The 19,425-nt window shown below is 43.9% G+C and overlaps 2 protein-coding genes across 2 annotated transcripts; both read right to left on the bottom strand.

The window, feature by feature from the left end:
- On the bottom strand, positions 409 to 1,812 carry LOC109845756. Its single transcript, XM_020415027.1, has 5 exons — positions 1,427 to 1,812; positions 1,271 to 1,330; positions 1,013 to 1,198; positions 862 to 918; positions 409 to 602 (listed from the first exon to the last, which is right to left on the bottom strand). Exons 1-5 carry the CDS (start codon positions 1,662 to 1,664, stop codon positions 409 to 411), a joined length of 735 nt encoding a protein of 244 aa, XP_020270616.1. The 5' UTR covers positions 1,665 to 1,812.
- Positions 11,053 to 12,949, bottom strand: LOC109845755. Its single transcript, XM_020415026.1, has 6 exons — positions 12,304 to 12,949; positions 12,074 to 12,232; positions 11,918 to 11,977; positions 11,654 to 11,845; positions 11,513 to 11,569; positions 11,053 to 11,246 (listed from the first exon to the last, which is right to left on the bottom strand). Exons 1-6 carry the CDS (start codon positions 12,947 to 12,949, stop codon positions 11,053 to 11,055), a joined length of 1,308 nt encoding a protein of 435 aa, XP_020270615.1.

Genomic DNA, 19,425 nt, shown 5'->3' with positions numbered 1-19,425 from the left:
CAGATTCTTGAGAATCACGCCACGCTTGCAGCCTGGATTCCATATGAGAAGCGATGTAAAAAGGTACGCCTTTGGTGCGAAGAGTTTGCAGAAGTTCAATATGTTGCCTCAAATCAACCAAATAAGCGGTGACTGAATCGGCTAAGTCGTTATACCCTTCCTCTCTGAACCCTGATATAAAACGCTCAAAAGATTTTTTATAATTCTCAAAATACGATCTTTTGAAGAGAATGCGATCGACCATAGAGTTCAAAAAGGAGATGAAGCCTTGGAGATTAGAGCAGATAACAGACTTGTCCGGATCGTCATCAACCAATAACGCTTGGATTTGAGTTGATAATGATGAAGGAACTGCGAGAAAGTCAAATAAGTCAGTACAGTATATATATATGCATACAAGACAACAAACTAAAGCATACCAAATTCGACGGAAGAACCTTCAGCATGACTTGGTTCGCTCAAGGATGATAATCTGGATTCCTGAACAGTCAAGATTGGTTCAGGAATGGTAGCTGTTGATGCACCCGCTACATCAGGGACTTTTTCAACTAAAGTCTCAGAGGACGGCGGGTCCAAACTAAGAGACTCTTTAAGAGGAGATTCTACAAACAGGAGGATTACAATGAGCATAATGATAATCCGAGCTTGAAACAAACGATAAATGAAACTCACCAATTCTAGTCACAACATCGGCCGATGTACCAACTTCTTCAGTTGGTCTCGCTTTTGTTGCAACTGGACTAATCTGGGGAGTGACAGTGACTTCTATCATCATGGGGTCCATAGGAGTAGAAGGTTGAGGTTCAAGAACTGATGATTGCAAATCAACCTCAGTTCCTGCCCATGGCACGAGTTCACTACCCTCCGGTTGTTCAGATGTTTCGGTGATGATAGTAGTATCAGTTCCAGTAACTGGTCCTATAATTCAAATACTTATATGGTTAATCAAGTTAAAATATATATGTATGCATATATGGAGTTTACAGAATAAAGGTCTTACTTTCAGAAGGACCTGCTTCTGTTGAACCGACTCCAACACTGGATTCCGTGGCTGCACCAGGAGTTTTCCCCGATAATAAGTCGGAGATATACTCATGGTCGCCTTCAGAGAGATTGAAATCGAGGTGATGTTCATTGAATTCCTCGACCTCTGTTGTATGCGTGGTCTCTCCTCCAACAGATTCGTGCATTGTGACATCTACAAAATGTGTTGAGTCGTAAATGACACATAAATTTAGACGAATTTGCTCAAAAAGACAATTAATTTTACCTTCGTTGGTCGGGGCTGATTCGAGAGCTCCACTACTGGTACCTGCTTCTTTTAATTTGACTAAAAGGAGAGAAAGCGCACAGGTCATTAGAGGAGGCACACGGTCCGACTCATTCATTTCTCGGATTTCTCTTCCGAGAGGAGAAAGATCAGTACCTGTGTCCGCAGCTGATGGATCAACGTCAGGAGTGGGTGGAACATCAGCCGATCCTTCCTTCAGAGCATCATGCATTTGTTGGACGAAGCTTGTTTCCTCAATTTCCATACCTCCGGGAGAAGCAGCATCAGCTGGCAATTCTCCTTCCTCTCGACTCCCTGCAGAAGTTGAACATGAAATAAGTTTGAACATCAAAAAAGTGTAAAAGCTATAAAAACAAATCGCTACCTTGTTCATCAGAAGAAACACTACGACCGGATGTCTCTTCTACAGCAGGAAGATGAACGCGCGGTTTAGAAACAGCTTTCTTCTGTTTCTTCAGAGGGCGTGCACCAGAACCTTCATGACGATGTTTGGTGCGTAACTCAGCTCGGGGAGAAACTTGAGTTTGAGCTAATCGTAAAGTCTGGATGCCAAAGACGCCGCAAGCATCTGTTCCGGGCCCATCTACTGCGTCGTCGGTGAAACCCTGGGTTAGCCCAGATTTGTCTAAGTTTAAAGTGACAATGGCAGATCGCCTCGGTCCTTCGGTTGACGATCGAGGCAAAGCCCCAGTTAAACAACCATCAGATGCTGCAAATAAACCCATAGTGGTTTCATATGCAGGGGGTCGTAAACACCCACCTGTCAGAACCTCACAAGTCCAGAACGAGAGAATACCAGTTCACTCTCGTTTAGGACCTATGAAAACTCCACTCCCGCAAGGGGGTGGATTCAAAAATTCAACTTTGGATCGCTCAGAGGCGACGACCAGTCGTCCTATGTATGTTAACAAAGTTCAGAGGCAAAGGATAGGTTGCTCGAATCACAATAATGACGAGCTGTACTATCAGAAGAAGAATTTAAGAAAGAGGATTGTCCGAGAGAATGAGTCCCATTGCGCTTGCGAGAGACTCATCAAAGCAGTGCTGACAGAATGCGGATGCTCTAAGAATAATTCAACAAGAGTCTCCGTATTTCAAAGATTGTCCAATGAAGCGTCAAAACCCAAAATGAGACGTTTCAACAAGAAAAAATCTGTAATCCAACGAGATGAATTCCCTGAGGTCACTATCAACATGACCAACAAAGGAAAGAAACAGTTAGTTAACCCCGACCCTGATTTCTCTCCGGGAGGGAGAGTTGAGCAGGGTCTTTCTCAAAGGATGGCGCGATTACAAAGAAGAGCCAACCTACGACGAGATTACAAGAGAATGCACGAGGGGTTATCTTCGGACGAAGAATTATCAGACACTTGTTCTGCTGTCGCTTCTGACGACACCACATCCAGTGTTGGACAAGCCAGAGAATCATTTGCAATTACGCCAGATCAATTGGCTCACATGCTGCAGGAAGCGTTGGCTAAACAACGCGAAGAAATTAGAGCTGAGTTCAAAACCGAAATGGAGTTGACTATGCAGCAGATGCGGGATTTGCAGGTTCAGCAACACCAACCGGAATCAAGCCAAAGAGCAGAATCCAGTCGGCGTAATGAAGAGGATGAGACGATATTTGAAGATCCTCCTCCAGATAAAGACAACTCCGGAAGCGATCCGACCAAGTCAGCCACTCAACCTCCACAGATCTATTTGAAGAAAAGCGAGGAAGAGGACAAGAAGATGCACGATCTTGAGAGCAAAGTCAACGCTTTGATGACGGCTCAAGAAGTGAAGAAAACGGGCATCCCATACCCGTACCCGAGGGAGTGGGACCTGATTCCTTATCCCCAGAAATTTAATTTGATTAACTTTACTCCTTTTGATGGCAGGGGTTCACCAACTCAGCACTTGATCTATTTCAAGTCGCATCTCGGCGCAATATCTGGGAACGAAGCCCTGATGGTCCGGTCATTCGTAGGAACCCTTCGCGGGCCTGCCTTCGATTGGTACCGACGCCTTAAGCCTGGGAGTATCACTAGCTGGGCAGACATGGAAGAGTTATTCCTCACCAATTTCTTCGACGACGACACGGAAGTCTCGATCGGCACGTTGTTGGATGAGAAGCAGAAGGATGGGGAATCGGTTGATGTCTTTGTCAAACGATTCCGGGACAAAGCGGTGAACTGCAGAGATCCACTCACTGAGGAATTTATTCTGCAAACATGTCATAATAATCTGTCCTTGGATGTATTAGAAGTGGTGGGGGTTGTTCCCTCTAAAACTTGGAAAGAGATGAAAGTAAGAGGTGAACAAGCTGAACGCTTCCTCAAGAGAAAGAATTTGGAGCGAGGTTTGCCACCAGCTAATAATCAGAATCAAAATCAAAAGCAGAACTTTAACCCTCGAGGCAGAGGAAGAGGGTCTGTAGCCGCTGTGGACGCACATCAGACGTCACAACAGCCACCGCAACAACCGCAACAATCATCCTTCCAGTTGGCGCCAAACCAGAATCAACAGCCTTCGAAGCAGTTTAAGAATTCTGAGCCCAGATTCCCAAAGGAATACTCTTTCAAAGATGATGAAGTTCCGGTCATCTTCAAATACTTGTTAGAGAACAACAAGATCAAGCTTCCACCGGTCACAAACCAAGAAGAAGCAACGAAGATCAATGACCCAAAGTATTGTGCATATCACAGAAGGGTCCACCATCCTACTAAGACATGTTATGTTTTAAAGGATAAAATTCAAACATTGATTGATGTTGGTATTGTGACACCGAAGCCAAAGGAGAAGAAGGTAGGCGCAAACGCGGTCTCTATTAGCTTCGGATCGGTTCCTTTGTCCTGGTTTCAAGCCGAGCCAGTATCAAAGGTCAAGATGCAAACCATCAACGATGACCCTCATGGACAGCGCCAGAAGGGGCTCGTATCTCACACAGCCCCCAACGGCGAAATCCTTTGGGTTCATCCGGATTTGCTTGAAGATGAACAGTGGACGACACCCACATCAAAGAAGAAGTCAAAAGGCAAGGGAAAGGAGAAGTCCTGCTATGGAGCCTCGGCGATTCCCGAGAAGAACGATGAGGATATAGCAGCTTTATCACTTTCTGATGGAGAACAGGAAGTTTTTGCTACAAGAAGTGGAAACGAGTACCATTATAGGTATCCGGAAACCTCAGATCCAAATGCCAAAACTCTTACGGAGCTGGGGGTAGCCATAACTCCACCAGTAGCAGCTGAAAAACCTCAGAAAGTTGTTAAGCAAAAAGAAAAAGAACCTCAACACAGAGAGGTTCAAATTCCGAAGCAGTCTCGTTTTAGTCGACCGATTGGACGAGACAAACCGGAAAGCTCGAACGCACCATATCGTTTCGACGTTATGGCTCAGCTGGCTAATATCCCAGCAAGAATCACATTGTACGAGTTGCTGCGCCTCTCAAAAGAAACCAGAGAAGCTTTACAAGAAGCTTTGGCTGATTCTGAAGTATTCTTAACTCAGGTCAAGCCAGCTCCTGAAGAGCCAGAATCGTCAGTGCAGCATTGCAATCTGGCAGCCACCAAATTTCCTTGCATTGCTTTCACAAAAGAAGACATGCAAGTCAGGAATTCAAAGCATGATAGACCGTTATATTTTACTGGATATATCGGTTCGAGCATGGTTAACCGGATCCAAGTCGATCCGGGTTCCGCTGTTAGTATCATGCCACTTCGTTTGATGTACCACCTCGGAATTCCCGCCAGCAAGTTAGCCTCCACTGGAACGGTTATCTATGGTTTCAACACAAGCGGGTCACGACCGTTGGGAAAAATCCGGGTGAAGTGTCAACTCGGAGATCTGAAGTCTGAAGTCACCTGCTATGTGATCGATGCGGAGACTTCCTATAACTTACTGTTGGGTCGCCCATGGATCCACGGTAATCTTATAGTTCCCTCCACCCTCCATCAGTGTTTGAAATATGTCGACACTAATGAGGAGGTCAAGACGGTGGTCGCGGATAAGCAACCATTCAAGGGGTTAGAAAATTACTTTACTGACTCCCTTCTTTATGGTGCTGAGTCCGAAACTGAACCATCGGCCCATGGCACGGACAGCGGAGAAGAAGCTGATACCGAAGCCGGGCTCGATTATAGTGAAGGTCTTGTACTAAATGACATTGAACCTCTTGTAATCGATCTTGACGGTGATGAATCGTCGGACGAAAGTTGTAACTGGCAGCTTGCCGATGAAATAATAAACCATGATTTAGAGTACTCGCATTGTCTAGATGACGTAATGCAGAAATTGTATGACGACTCTAGTCTACATATGCCACTTCGTTCGTCTTGTACGGCGACGAAACACCTCCAAAGCTCATCTGGAACAACTATGATCCTACCCGCAAAGGCAGGGGGTGAAAAAGAGATAATCTTTGGAAAAGGGGAATCATCCCCCACTCCAGATCATTTCTTAGATAGTAATTCGGATGAAGAAAAACCCGGGCGACACTTCTCTCGGTATAGTTCTCAAGCGAATGATTATATGATGAGTCGAGGCTATGACCTTTCACTTGGTGAAGGCCTTTATTTTGGTCAAGGTATTAGGGTTCCACCCCGTTCTACCTATGTACCAAAAGGAAAACCAGATAATTACTACAGTCGTAATAGAGGTCTGGGTTATGATTCATCCGAAGACGATTATGGCCAACAGATTATTAACCAATTAATAGACAGGAGTGGACATTCATCCGATACTTCAAATTGGGATTCTGACGTGAGCATTGGTGAAAGATTCAAATCCCTAATGTCGAACATGGCGACGGTTGACCCTTCCACAACAGAAGAAGACGATCAGTTACCTGTTTGGGAAGATCCATGGATGCATTACATGAATATCCAATACGGTGATCGATTTGAGCAAAGAGAACCTCCTACCGAGGATAAAGTGGTTCAAGTTAATATGGGTGACGAAAATAATCCGAAGCCTATATTTATCAGCGGTGATCTCCCGCCAGACGAAAAAGAGGAATTAATTGCCCTCGTTAAAGAGTATATCGACGTTTTCGCATGGAACTACGAAGATATGCCAGGACTCGACCCAAATGTAGCAATGCATACCCTTAACATAAAATCGGATGCTAAACCTGTCAAGCAACAACAAAGACGGTTTCGTCCGCAAATTATGGAGGCAATAGAAGCTGAAGTTAAGAAGCTAATTGACTCGGGTTTTGTCAGAGAGGAACAACATCCTGAATGGTTGGCCAATATCGTTCCAGTCCTCAAAAAGAACGGAAAAATCAGAATCTGTATTGACTTCAGAGATCTGAATACAGCATGCCCCAAGGATGATTTTCCCCTACCGATTACGGACGTCATTATCGACAACACATGCGGGTTTGAAAGAATGTCGTTCATGGATGGATTTTCTGGGTATAATCAAATCAAGATGCATCCGGATGATGAAAAGCATACAGCTTTCAGAACACCTCTTGGCGTCTTTTGTTATACCGTTATGCCTTTCGGTTTGAAGAACGCCGGTGCTACGTATCAACGGGCGATGACGAAGATCTTTCAAGAACACCTTAGGAAGACCGTCGAATGCTACGTTGATGATCTGGTCGTTAAGAGTCGTGATAAAAACGACCACATTAACGATCTGAAGACAATGTTCGAGCTTATGAGAACTCATCAGTTAAAGATGAACCCGACTAAATCCTTCCTTGGAATGTCGAGCGGTAAATTTCTTGGATTCGTTGTCACCACAAAAGGTATCCATATTGATCCCGATAAGGTGAAAGCGATAAACGAACTGCAGCCTCCGAGAAATCTTAAAGACCTCAGAGGATTGCAAGGTCGATTGGCATATATCCGTCGGTTTATATCGAACTTGTCCGGAAAATGTCAACCGTTTTCCAAACTCGCGAAGAAAGGCGTGTCGTTCATTTGGGATGAAGCATGTCAGAAGGCATTCGAAGATATCAAGAAATATCTAGCGAATCCACCTATTCTCGTTGCACCGAAATCGGGCAAGCCGTTTTTGATTTATGTCAAAGCGACGAGCCATTCGTTAAGTGCCTTACTTGCACAAGACGACGATAACGGTCACGAACAAGCGGTCTATTATCTAAGTCGCACACTGGTAGGAGCCGAATCTCGTTATCCAATGATCGAGAAGGAATGTCTTGCTTTGGTGTTTGCAATCCAGAAAATGCGCCATTACTTGGTTGGACAGACAATCTATGTCATCTCCAACATAAATCCCGTCCGAGTATTCATGACCCAACCGGCTTCCATGAATTGGCGTTTGGCCAGATGGGCTTTACTCTTATCGCAATATGACTTGTACTTCAAACAGCAGAAATCAGTTAAAGGACGAGCTATTTGCGACCTTTTGGCAGAAAACCCTACGAAGGATGTAGTCGAATTGTACGACGACCTGCCAGATGAAACTCACGAAGTTAATACTACCTCACATCAACAAGTGTGGCAATTGTACTTCGATGGGGCTTCCCGATCAACCAACGTGGCAAGTGCACCCGGATGTTCTAAAATCTCCTCAGGAGTGGGGGTCGTTTTAGTTTCCCCGGAAAAGCACGTCTTGCCTAGAGCATATTCACTGACTAAACCATGCTCTAATAACGTGGCTGAATACAATGCATTAATAATCGGACTTAATTTCGCCAAAGAGCTGGGGGTCGAATACCTTGAAGCTTTTGGAGATTCTCAACTGGTGGTTAATCAAATACGAGGAGAGTATGAAGTCAGAAATCGAGACCTGATTCCATACCACCAGGTGGCCATCGAAATAGCAAGCTCGTTTGAAGAATTTTTCATCGAGTACGTTCCGCGTCTCCAAAATACATACGCGGACGCATTGGCAGCATTGTCAGTATCCTTGGCTCAACCTCCCGAAACAGAGCAATTAATTACAGTGAGGACTCATCAGCTTATTGTTCCAATCTACGATTCGAATGCTAAAGAGGTATACTCAACTGGAGTTGAACCCGAAGTTCGAGATTGGCGTTTTCCTATTATTGACTACGTCTTACATGGTATATTATCTGAAGATGTAAGAGAAAGGGAATCGATTCGACGGAGAGCGCCGAGATTTTATTACAATGCCACATCGCAAACGTTGTATCGACGAGCTTATGATGGTCTTTTACTTCGTTTTCTATCCAGTAAAGAAGCGGATATCAAATTTATTAAACACCACATCATATATCGGTATGGTGTGCCAAGGCGAATAGTGCACGACAACGGTCCTCAGTTCGTGAGCAACGCATTCATCAAGTTCTGCGGTAAATTCGGGATTAAAGACGTTTCGTCGACTGCTTATAATCCTACAGCTAACGGATTGGCCGAAGCTTTTAACAAGACTATCATCAAAATCCTGGCAAAATTGGTGAAAACCAATAAGCGAGATTGGGATGACAAACTCGGCGAAGCTCTCTGGGCTTATCGTACGACCGTCCGCACGCCTACCGGAGCCACCCCGTATGCTTTAACGTATGGGTGTGAAGCCGTTCTTCCATTGGAAGTGCAGATTCCTTCTCTCCGTATCGCTCTCGTAACGGGAATGACGACGGAAGAACATCATCAGAAACGTCTCGAGGAATTAGAGATGTTAGATGAGAAACGCTTGGAAGCTCAACAACAAATCGAGTTTTATCAAGCTAGAATTTCTCGGGCTTTCGATAAAAAGGTCCGACGACGAAGCTTTAAAGAAGGAGATCTAGTTCTCGCCGTCCGAAGACCTATGATTCTCACTTCTAAGAAGAAAGGCAAATTTGAACCTAAATGGGAAGGACCGTTCGTGATAGAAACAGTCTACTCAAACGGTGCCTATCGCCTGATTACTCAGGATGGCAACAAATTAATGATGCCGATAAATGGGAAGTTCCTGAAAAAGTATTATCCGTAATACGTTCAGGATAACCTATGTAAAACGGGAAGTTCCTAGAGAATCCTATGTAGGATATTTCAGGATAACCCGATATCAGTTGATTGTTTTTAATGAAGACTGATCATGTGAATAATCTATTCTTGATTATTATAAAAATAATTAAGATTCTCATATTACTTTTGTTGAGATGAGATTTAATCACAATTAATCTTTCCTCACAAAACCCCTCACCGGTCAAACCTTTGAACAGTTAGGACCAAAGCCAAAATCCCCTCTCGATTCTTTCAATGAACGAGAGGTCCACAAATCAAATGATCCAACCTTCCTACAAGTAAGGATCGTCTCAAAACCCCCACTTGGTCAAACCTTACTACAGTTAGGACCACAGCCAAAATCTCCTTTCGATTCATTTTTGTTTGCGAACGAAAGGTCCACTTTTGGATTGAGTAATCAAACCTTATGACAGTTAGGATTATTCAAACCAATCTAGATTCTCTAAGTGGAGATTCCACTTTAAGTTTCCTTTTCACCAGGAGATAGAATATAAAATTCTTCCTCTCCGATTCTGGGTTTATCTCTACCAACAAACAAGAGACCAGGAGATAGAATATAAAATTCTTCCTCTCCGATTCTGGGTTTATCTCTACCAACAAACAAGAGACCAGGAGATAGAATATAAAATTCTTCCTCTCCGAGTATGGGTTTATCTCTACCAACAAACAAGAGATTGAGAAACGGAATATGCAATTCTTTTTCTCTCCAATTCTGGGTTCATTTTCCTGTATAGGAAATATAACCTATTCTCATTCTAAAATCCATGTCGTTCGCACATGGGGGATGTTATCTCTATCCCTTATTAGAGATAAGCCTATATCTAACACATGTAGCCTACATATTCAACATTGTAGTTCAAAGTCTAAAAGAGTTTAATTCTTTTAGTGCAACGTTATATGTGAAACGGACTTAGATAATTCGCATACTAGCCCGATTCAAACGGTAATCGGTAAAGGCATATCAAATCTGTTGATGGCTGAGGATTTGCCAAAAATCCTATAAGTATTATGGTTATTTATTCTAAACAAGAATGAGTAATCATAATAAAACCTCAATGAGCAAAAAAGTTCACTATGTTGACCAAGAATTTTCAAACAAAGCTACAAAAATATATGTTCTCCGATTACAAGAGTTTATATTGACTAATTTGATTTTCAAGTTTTGACAGCTCTAACGCATAAGTCTGTTCAAGCTCAGCCGTCAATTTAATCTTGAAAGCTTCCTCATCAACACTTTGAAGCGCGGCGACCTCTTGTTCCTTTTCAGCAATCATTTGGTCTTGAAGGTTCAGTTGCTGTAATAAGTTGCCTTCAGTGTGAATTTCCCGCTTCAACTCGGACTCCAAGACATCATGAGCATCCTTGGCCATTGCAAGTTCCTCCTCTAAGCGAGCTATTTCCGCTCGACTCGATTCTAAATCCCGGCGTAGACGCTTGCAGCCTGGATTCCATATGAGAAGCGATGTAAAAAGGTACGCCTTTGGTGCGAAGAGTTTGCAGAAGTTCAATATGTTGTCTCAACTCAATCAAATAAGTGGTGACTGAATCAGCTAAGTCGTTATACCCTTCCTCTCTTAACCCTGATATAAAACGCTCAAAAATTTTTTTATAATTCTCAAAATACGATCTTTTGAAGAGAATGCGATCGACCATAGAGTTCAAAAAGGAGATGAAGCCTTGGAGATTAGAGCAGATAACAGACTTGTCCGGATCGTCATCAACCAATAACGCTTGGATTTGATTTGATAATGATGAAGGAACTGCGAGAAAGTTAAATAAGTCAGTATAAGATGTATATATATATATATGTATATATGCATACAAGACAACAAGTTAAAGCATACCAGGTTCGACGGAAGAACTTTCAGCATGACGTGGTTCACCCAAAGACGGTAGTTTGGATTCCGGAACAACCAAGGTTGATTCAGGAATGGTAGCTGTTGATGCACCCGCTACATCAGAGGCTTTTTCAATTAAAGCTTCAGAAGACGGCGGGTCCAAGCTAAGAGGCTCTTTAAGAGTTGATTCTACAAACGAAGGAGTTACAATGAGCATAACGAGATGTTAACCCAAAATTTAAAACAAAATTATGGGTAAAATGTACCAGCTCTGGGCATAACATCAGCCGACGTACCAACGCCTTCAGTTGGTCTCGCTTTTGTTGCGACCGGACTAATCTGGGGAGTGACAGTGACTTCTATCATCATAGGGTCCATAGGAGTAGAAGGTTGAGGCTCAAGAACTGATGATTGCAAATCAACCTCAGTTCCTGCCCATGGCACGAGTTCGCTACCCTCTGGCCGATCAGACGTTCCAGTGATTATAGTAGTATCAGCTCCAGCAGTTGGTCCTATAATTCAGACACTTATATGATTAATCAAGTCAAAATATATACGTATATATATATGTGGAGTTCACAGAACCAAAGTCTTACTCTCAGAAGGACCGGCTTCCGTTGAACCAATTCCAACATCTGAGCCGATAGTTGCATCAGAGGCTTTCTCTAACAGAGAATCAAGGATTTGTTGATGGTCGTCCTCTGAGATATTAAAGTCGAAATTATTAAAATCGTCGACTTTGGTGGCATGGGTAGCTTCTCCTTCAATAGGCTCGTGCATCGGGACGTCTAAAGAACATGATGAGCCATAAATAACATGTAAATTTAGACGAATCTGCCCAAGACAAAGATCGATTTTACCTTCATTGGTCGGGGCGGATTCGAGAGCTTCATTACTTGCACCTACTTCTTTTAATTTGACTAAAAGGAGAGAAAGCGCACAGGTCATTAGAGGAGGCACACGGTCCGACTCATTCATTTCTCGGATTTCTCTTCCGAGAGGAGAAAGATCAGTACATGCGTCCGTAGCGGATGTATCAACGTTAGGAGTTGGGGCAGCGTCAGCTGGTCCTTCTTCCAGAGCATCTTGCATTTGCTGGACGAAGCTGGTCTCCTCAGTCTCCATACATCCAGGAGAAGCAGCTTCAACTCGATATTCTCCCTCTTCTTGACTCCCTATAGAAGTTGACAATAGAATGAATCCGAGTGCTAACAAACGTGAGAGCAATAAAAAAACAAATTGTTACCTTGTTCTCCTAAAGAAGCGCTATGGACAGATGTTTCCTCTAAAGCGGGGAGATGAACACGAGGTTTAGAAACAGCTTTCTTTTGTTTCTTCAGCGGATGTGTTTCAGAACCTTCATGACGACGTTTGGTGCGTAATTCAGTTCTGGGAGGAATCTGGGTTTGAGCTTGAGTGGAAGGTCGTGATCTTTGTCGACGAGCAAGAGGCACTTCATCCTCTTCATCCTCTTCGTCCCCACTGAGAACGTCTACCGTCATCCGATTAGGATAGGTCATGACGACTCTCTCTCCCCGTTTTCTCGAAGTAGCTTGTGATTGAGTAGGAGCAACAGATGGGCGCACAAGTCCTCTTTCAAAGAAAGAATCAGGAAGACCCGCTCTTTTATCAGAACTTGAGCTAGTCTCACCCGCCTCCTCGGAAGTCTCCGTCTCCTCAGAGTCAAATTCTTCTTCACTACCAACTGAGCGAGCCGGTTCTTTTCCTTTCCTTGATGATTCAGCAGCCTCTTTTCCTCGAGGCGACATCACAGCTTCGCGAGGCAGTTCTGTTGCTTGCCGTGGAGCTATTTCTTCCTCTGAGTCCGATATCCTCCTACGTCGAGTGACAATATTGGTGGCTATCAGCCATTTACAAAAGAGGAAAGTCATCCGTAGAGGCGGCGTCTCTAAGGGGAGATCAAAGTACTAACCAAGTCATCAGATAAGTGTAGGGTAGCTCCAACTTCGGAATGGACAGGCTGGCGGAAGGTTTCTTTTTCTCCTGAGTAAACGCGGAGATTAGTTGCCGCAATCCACTATGAATATCGGCCACCATAGCGGGAAGCAAAGATAATTTGCGACCTGTAACTAGCTGGACGGCCGGATACAACACTTCCATTGGCATCGCATCTGCGGACTGATGAGGAACTACACATCTCTTTAACCATAAGGCTAGAAAACCCGCCAGCAGAGCAGTAGGGCTAATCGGAACACCAGCTTGCCACAGATAAGAGCGGAACTTAGTGCCGTGCAAAAATCCATCTTCTGAGCGCGAAGTATAAGATTGCGCGTTGGTTTTCTCTAACAGACGGTTAATTTCATCCGTACTCAAAGGAGACAATCCGCACACATCTGTCGAACGGACATCCAGGTTCTTGAAGAGGTAGTCAGCGAATTGTTTTAAGCTGACCTGAGGAGATTTCTTTCTGGCTTTGGGCTCCATCTCGGCCATGGCTATATGATAATGGCAAGTCAATTCCCATAAAGTATCATGAGTCACAGTTGAGCTATCTTTCATCTTGTTCAGCTGATTGCTAGTTGGAAAGAACTCTTGATAGGGAACATCGCCCATAGGCAAACCAGACACCTGCATCATTTCATGCAGTGGTAATCCGAGTTCCCCGTTCTTGGTAAAGAATGTATTAGTGTCCGGGTTATAGATCTCGAACAAACAGAGGAAATGACCTACACTACTCTGTAGGCCATGCATGGTGGCACGAATCGGGACATCTAACCCTAATTCTGCTAACTCTCGCCCAAAGCGGTTTAACACATATCGGGTCATCCTGGTCCACCACCATTTGTCCCCAGAATAATGGACCCATCCATAGCATCTAAAAGTCTCTTTGGGTAATCTTTTGCCCGCTGCCGCTAACCGGTTCTTCACGGTGTTGGCTTGCACTATCTTTTCATTCTGAGGTATATTATCTTGTCCCAAGATACCCGGATGAAGCCCCCGCACATGAGCTCTTTCACTGGAGCCTGGGTTGGCTTCCTTCCCAATAAAACCACAATGAATACGCTCGTGGTTTTCAGTCAACTTCCAGAACATCTCACGTCCAACCGATAGGTTCCTGAACTTTAGTAATGAATGATCCCGAGGTATAAAAGGCAGATATAAGAATGAGGACCCATTCTGGTGCAACCATTGCGCAGGCTGGCAGAAAGCAATCTTCGGATCTTTCACCGAATCACCAAACAAGAAATCCGGCTTCCTTATGCATTGATTCGAGTCTTGCTCCGAGATCAAGGGCGCATCTGTGATTAATCGTCGTAGAACACGACAACTACCTCGCTGGATTAATTCTCTATCACTTCCGCTATAATCAGATTTAAACTGGGGAGATGATACAATTAACGGAATTCCCTCATAATAAGAATGGGTCACGATACTCTGACCCGTAACCGCATCAGCAGTAAAGATGGAGAAAGGGAATCGAACTGATAAAAGAGGCATACACATAAATTGTGTAAGTGTCATCCTAAAATTTTAGAGAAAAGCGGTATATCTTACTCCATAAGATATAGTCTCTATCTCATAACAGGTGTGACGATTTTCTATCCACCACATGTATAAAGGAGGTATGCGGATATTATAACGGCATACCAAAACCTTTCAATACATGTAGGATGATATGAAATCGCCCCTGTGTATTATGAAGTGTGTTTTGTCAAAGCAAAACAAACACTTTTAAGCGTCGATCCCCTCAAAGGAGGATACCGGCTCTTCTCGAAGGTACCTCAAAGGATACAAACGAGGATCTGCAAGCAAATACAGGAACATATATATGGAATTGACGAAATACAGTATTTAAATTCGTGAAAGGATGAAAAAGATATACCTCCACGTGAGATTGCACCAGGGGCAGCCTCCTCAGGGCTCTGAACAGTCGGTCGGCTTCGGGTTCCTCGAGCTCTACGCGGCGACATGACGAGTAGACGATCTACAAGGAAACCCAACGAAGAAAGTCAGGGTTTTTAGCAATAAATCAACCCAAATATCATCAAATATGGCCGAAATAATGCATGCATAGTCACAGTTGAAGAAAATCAAGATTTTGGAGAAAAGGGGGGTGAACAGACCTTTAAAATCCGAGTGCAATCTTCCCAAACAAGAACACCACTCAAGTCGGCAACAAAGAGGTGAAGAACTGGTCGAAAATCGCTCGAAAATCGCCCAAGAATCGCTCAAAAAATCGCCAAAATCCGACGTGAAAAACCCTAAAAAAACCCTAAGTTCGCGATTTTATACCCCCTGTCTCGCCCAGATGGACGTGTGGGGCGGTTTAAAAAAACTGTTTCCGAGACAGCAAATACTGTCTCGCACAGCGAGACAGCAAATACTGTCTCGCCGTGCGAGACAATAAATACTGGAGAACTGTCTCGCAGATGAGACGGCAGATACTCTCTTAGTCAAAAGCCAAATATAATGCAGATGAATACTCCAACGGGTACATGAGTCTAAACTATATTCCCACCCTCAATAGGAAGTTCCTGGAGAATATTAATCTGAATATTCTTAAGGATAATCTGAGGAACTCTCAATGGATATACCAATTCAGTGGTAAAAGTTGAATCTACAAGAGCAAATACCAACTTCAATTCAAGATCTTGACAACGGTCAAACGATAAACGCGACGCCGGGAGAATTTTAGCTATTCTACGAAGAACTGAATAGACTAAAAGCAGAAGAGATCAAACTAACAGCAGAAGAGGTTAAACATTGAAGCCATTTACAAGTCCTTTCATACGATCTATTCAGCCAAGCATTGAAGGGATCGTAAGTAAAATCTATCTTATCCAAAGTATCCCATGCTCCTCTATAAAAGAATGAGTCTGGAATACTTTGGAGGGGGTATCTGTAGGCGTCAAAAAATGCTAATAGATATCCCAAGCATAGAGAAGATCACTCAAAAATTCACAAGAAAGGATTTCATACTGTTTTGGAAAAATCAAAACAAGTATGAACTGTCTCGCCAGCGAGACAGTCTTTGCTGTCTCGCCAGCGAGACAGTGTTGAAATGGTCATAACCAACTTTTTAACTGCCCTACACGTGTCCATTAACTGCCAAGGGATGTGGGAAACATCGTGGGCGAAAATCACGTGGATAGCTGCCAAAATAACGGAGTTTGAAACGTGGGAGAACAGTTACAGCGAGAAACTGCCATTTTCCGAGACAGCATTTACTGTCTCGCTGGGCGAGACAACAAATTTACTGTCTCGCAGGTCGAGACAGCAAACACTGTCTCGCCCACTTCTTCGATTGTTAAGTTTTTGCAGTTACAGACCCTTGAGGCTATAAATACCCCCCTAGGGTCACTTCTGACGAGGATCGAGCATTTGTTAGAGCATTCCAGAGCAGAGAGAGCAGAGATTTGAGTTCTTTTCTTGCAACGCCTTGAAATTAAGCTTCGACTTGATTTTAAGAAGAACGACTATCTTACTTCGATAAGATATCGTTTCAATTTCTACTTCGATAACGAAGTTAGAATCATAAGCCCCCTCTTCACGATCTGTGAATCGGCGGTCCACGAACCAAAGCGTTCCCGGCACAGGCAAAGTCCCACGAAAACGAGAATTGATAGACGATTTTCGTGTTTGTTTCTCAAGAGTTGTAATTTTTGTTTTGTTGTGTAGAAAAAGTCTTATAAAAAGATTATTCTTTCGAATTTGTTGTAATCGAACAAAGTTATAATGAATTCCACAGCAGCGACTTTTGAACCAAACAAACATGACTAGAACCTGGTTGGTCTTTCGGTTCTATCTCAATAACCTGGGACTTTGAAGTCCCAACAGTCCCAACACCATCATCCTTGGGCGTCCTAGCAATCATGGATTTTTCATCAAAGGTAATGTCCCTGCTGATCACGAACTTCGAATCTTCTGTATACCAAAGGCGGTAGCCTTTTACGCCCTTCGCATACCCCAAGAATATCGCCTTCTTGGCCCTCGCATCAAGCTTTCCCTCGTTGACGTGATAATAGGCGGTACATCCGAAAATTCTGAGCCTCTCATAATCTGCATGTTCCCCTGACCACACCCTATAGGGTGTATCACCATCTAGTGTAGAATGTGGAGAACGGTTCACAATGTAACATGCTGTAGCCACCGCTTCTGCCCACCATTCGTTGCCCAATCCAGCATAAGATCGCATACTCATTGCCTTCTCCCGCAATGTTCGGTTCAGTCTCTCCGCGACCCCGTTCTGCTGTGTTGTTGACCTGACTGTCCAGTGTCGAACAATGCCCTCCTGATCACAGAACTCCTTGAAAGCACCGTCTGTATACTCTGTACCGTTGTCAGATCTCAGTGTCTTCAATTTCTTACCTGTCCTGTTCTCAACCATTGCTTTCCACTTCTTGAATGTCTCGAATACCTCATTCTTATGCTTAAGAAAATAAATCCAAGCATACCTAGAATTCTCAACCATTGCTTTCCACTTCTTGAATGTCTCGAATACCTCATTCTTATGCTTAAGAAAATAAATCCAAGCATATCTCGAATGATCATCTATGAACGAGACAAAATACCTGGAACCACCCTTGGAAGTTGTCTGAGCCGGACCCCAAACATCCGTGTGCACATAATCTAGTATACCTCTGCTCTTGTGATTGCTTTTCAAGAATTGGACCCTGTGCGCCTTTCCATACACACAATCCTCACAAAAATCCATGCAATGTTTCTTCAGATTCTTCAGCAAACCCTCCTTACCAAGCAGAACCAGACCCTTCTCTGACATGTGCCCAAGCCGCCTATGCCATAACCGTGTGTGCTCACATGGGTCTCCACCACTTCCTTCAGTTCCAACCGCTGCATCTCCTGTCACCGTCGTACCCGAGAGAGTATATAGATTACCGTGACGAACACCCTTCATCACTGTTAGGGAACCTCGAACAACCTTCTTCACTCCGTTCTCTGTAACAATCTTGCAGCCACCGGAGTCCAATGCACCCACTGAGATAAGATTCTTCCGCAAATCAGGAACGTGCTGTACGTCCGTTAGGGTTCTGACCACTCCATCATGCATCTTGATTTTTATATCACCGAGCCCCACCGTTTTACAAGCATGGTTATTCCCCAGCAATACAGTTCCACCATCAATGCTCCTATAGGTAGTATTCCCCATCAATACGGTTCCACCATCAATGCTTCTATAGGTAGTAAACCACTTCCTATTTGGGCACATGTGGTAAGAGCAACCTGAATCAAGTATCCACTTACCGGAGGTATCTTCGCCACCCGTAACAACATAGCATTCTTTATCGCTCCCTTCCTCCGATGCGTAACTCGCCTCTTCCTTGCCTTCTCTTCTCTCGGTCTTGTTGTTGTTCTTTTTCCCACCTACTCTCTTGTTAGGACAGTCGACCTTGAAATGCCCAACTTCACCGCATTTGAAGCACGCTCGTCCCGCAAGGGGTCTCGATTTAGATCTAGACTTTCCTCCCTTGCCTTTTCCTCGCTCATTGCTCCTTCCTCTAGCAAACAATCCCTGCGCTTGTTCTTTGTTACCACCAGTAGTCATGTCACTGGTTGCAATCTTCCGAAGGTCATCCGCTAGAAGTGCCGTTCTAGTCTCATCCATCGTCAAATTGTCTCCCACAAGCATCAGTGTTTGCACCAGGTTCTCATAAGACTTCGGCAGAGATAGAAGTAGTAGAAGCGCCTGATCCTCATCTTCTACAGTCACATCGATGTCCTTCAAATCCGATATTATCCTATCGAACTTGTTGATGTATTCCCGGAGTGATGAGCCCTCCTCCATCTTGCAAGTATACAATTTGGATTTCAAATAGATCCGGTTTGTTAGACTCTTCGTCATGAAGGTGCTTTCTAACTTCGACCACACGCCCGTAGCCGTTTCCTCTCCATCTACCAAGAAAGCTACATCCCTTTCAAGGCAAAGGATAATCGACGCCCGTGCTTCCAGATCCAGCTCCTCCCAATCCTCATCAGACATATCCTTGTGCTTCTTCTCTTTTCCCGCCAAAGCTTTGTGCAATTTCTGCGAAATCAACGTGTTCTTCATCTGCATCCTCTAATAGGAAAAATCATTCTTCCCATTGAATTTTTTCAATCTCGTATTTTCCCACTTTAACTGTTTTACTTGTTGACGCCATTTTCCGCTTGTATTAATGAATTCGCTTCTCTCAGGAAATTACCGAGCACCACCTCAAATCAGAAGCTACACCACTCCCAATCTGAATAACAGCTCTGATACCAATTGTTGGGCGCAGAGTCACGCCCACCGCCGCGGAAGCGATATCACCTGAGAGAGAGCCCTGACTTTTGTTTGCACAAAGTACAAGTCAAACTCGATATCTGTGTTTCGCGAAGGAAACCTAGACTCAGTAGCGAAATATCTCAG

This window comes from Asparagus officinalis, chromosome 6 (assembly GCF_001876935.1).
Source record: "Asparagus officinalis chromosome 6, Aspof.V1, whole genome shotgun sequence".
NCBI lineage: Eukaryota > Viridiplantae > Streptophyta > Magnoliopsida > Asparagales > Asparagaceae > Asparagus > Asparagus officinalis.
The sequence above is the reverse complement of the archived record's forward strand: the minus strand, read 5'-3'. Positions and strand labels throughout refer to the sequence as shown.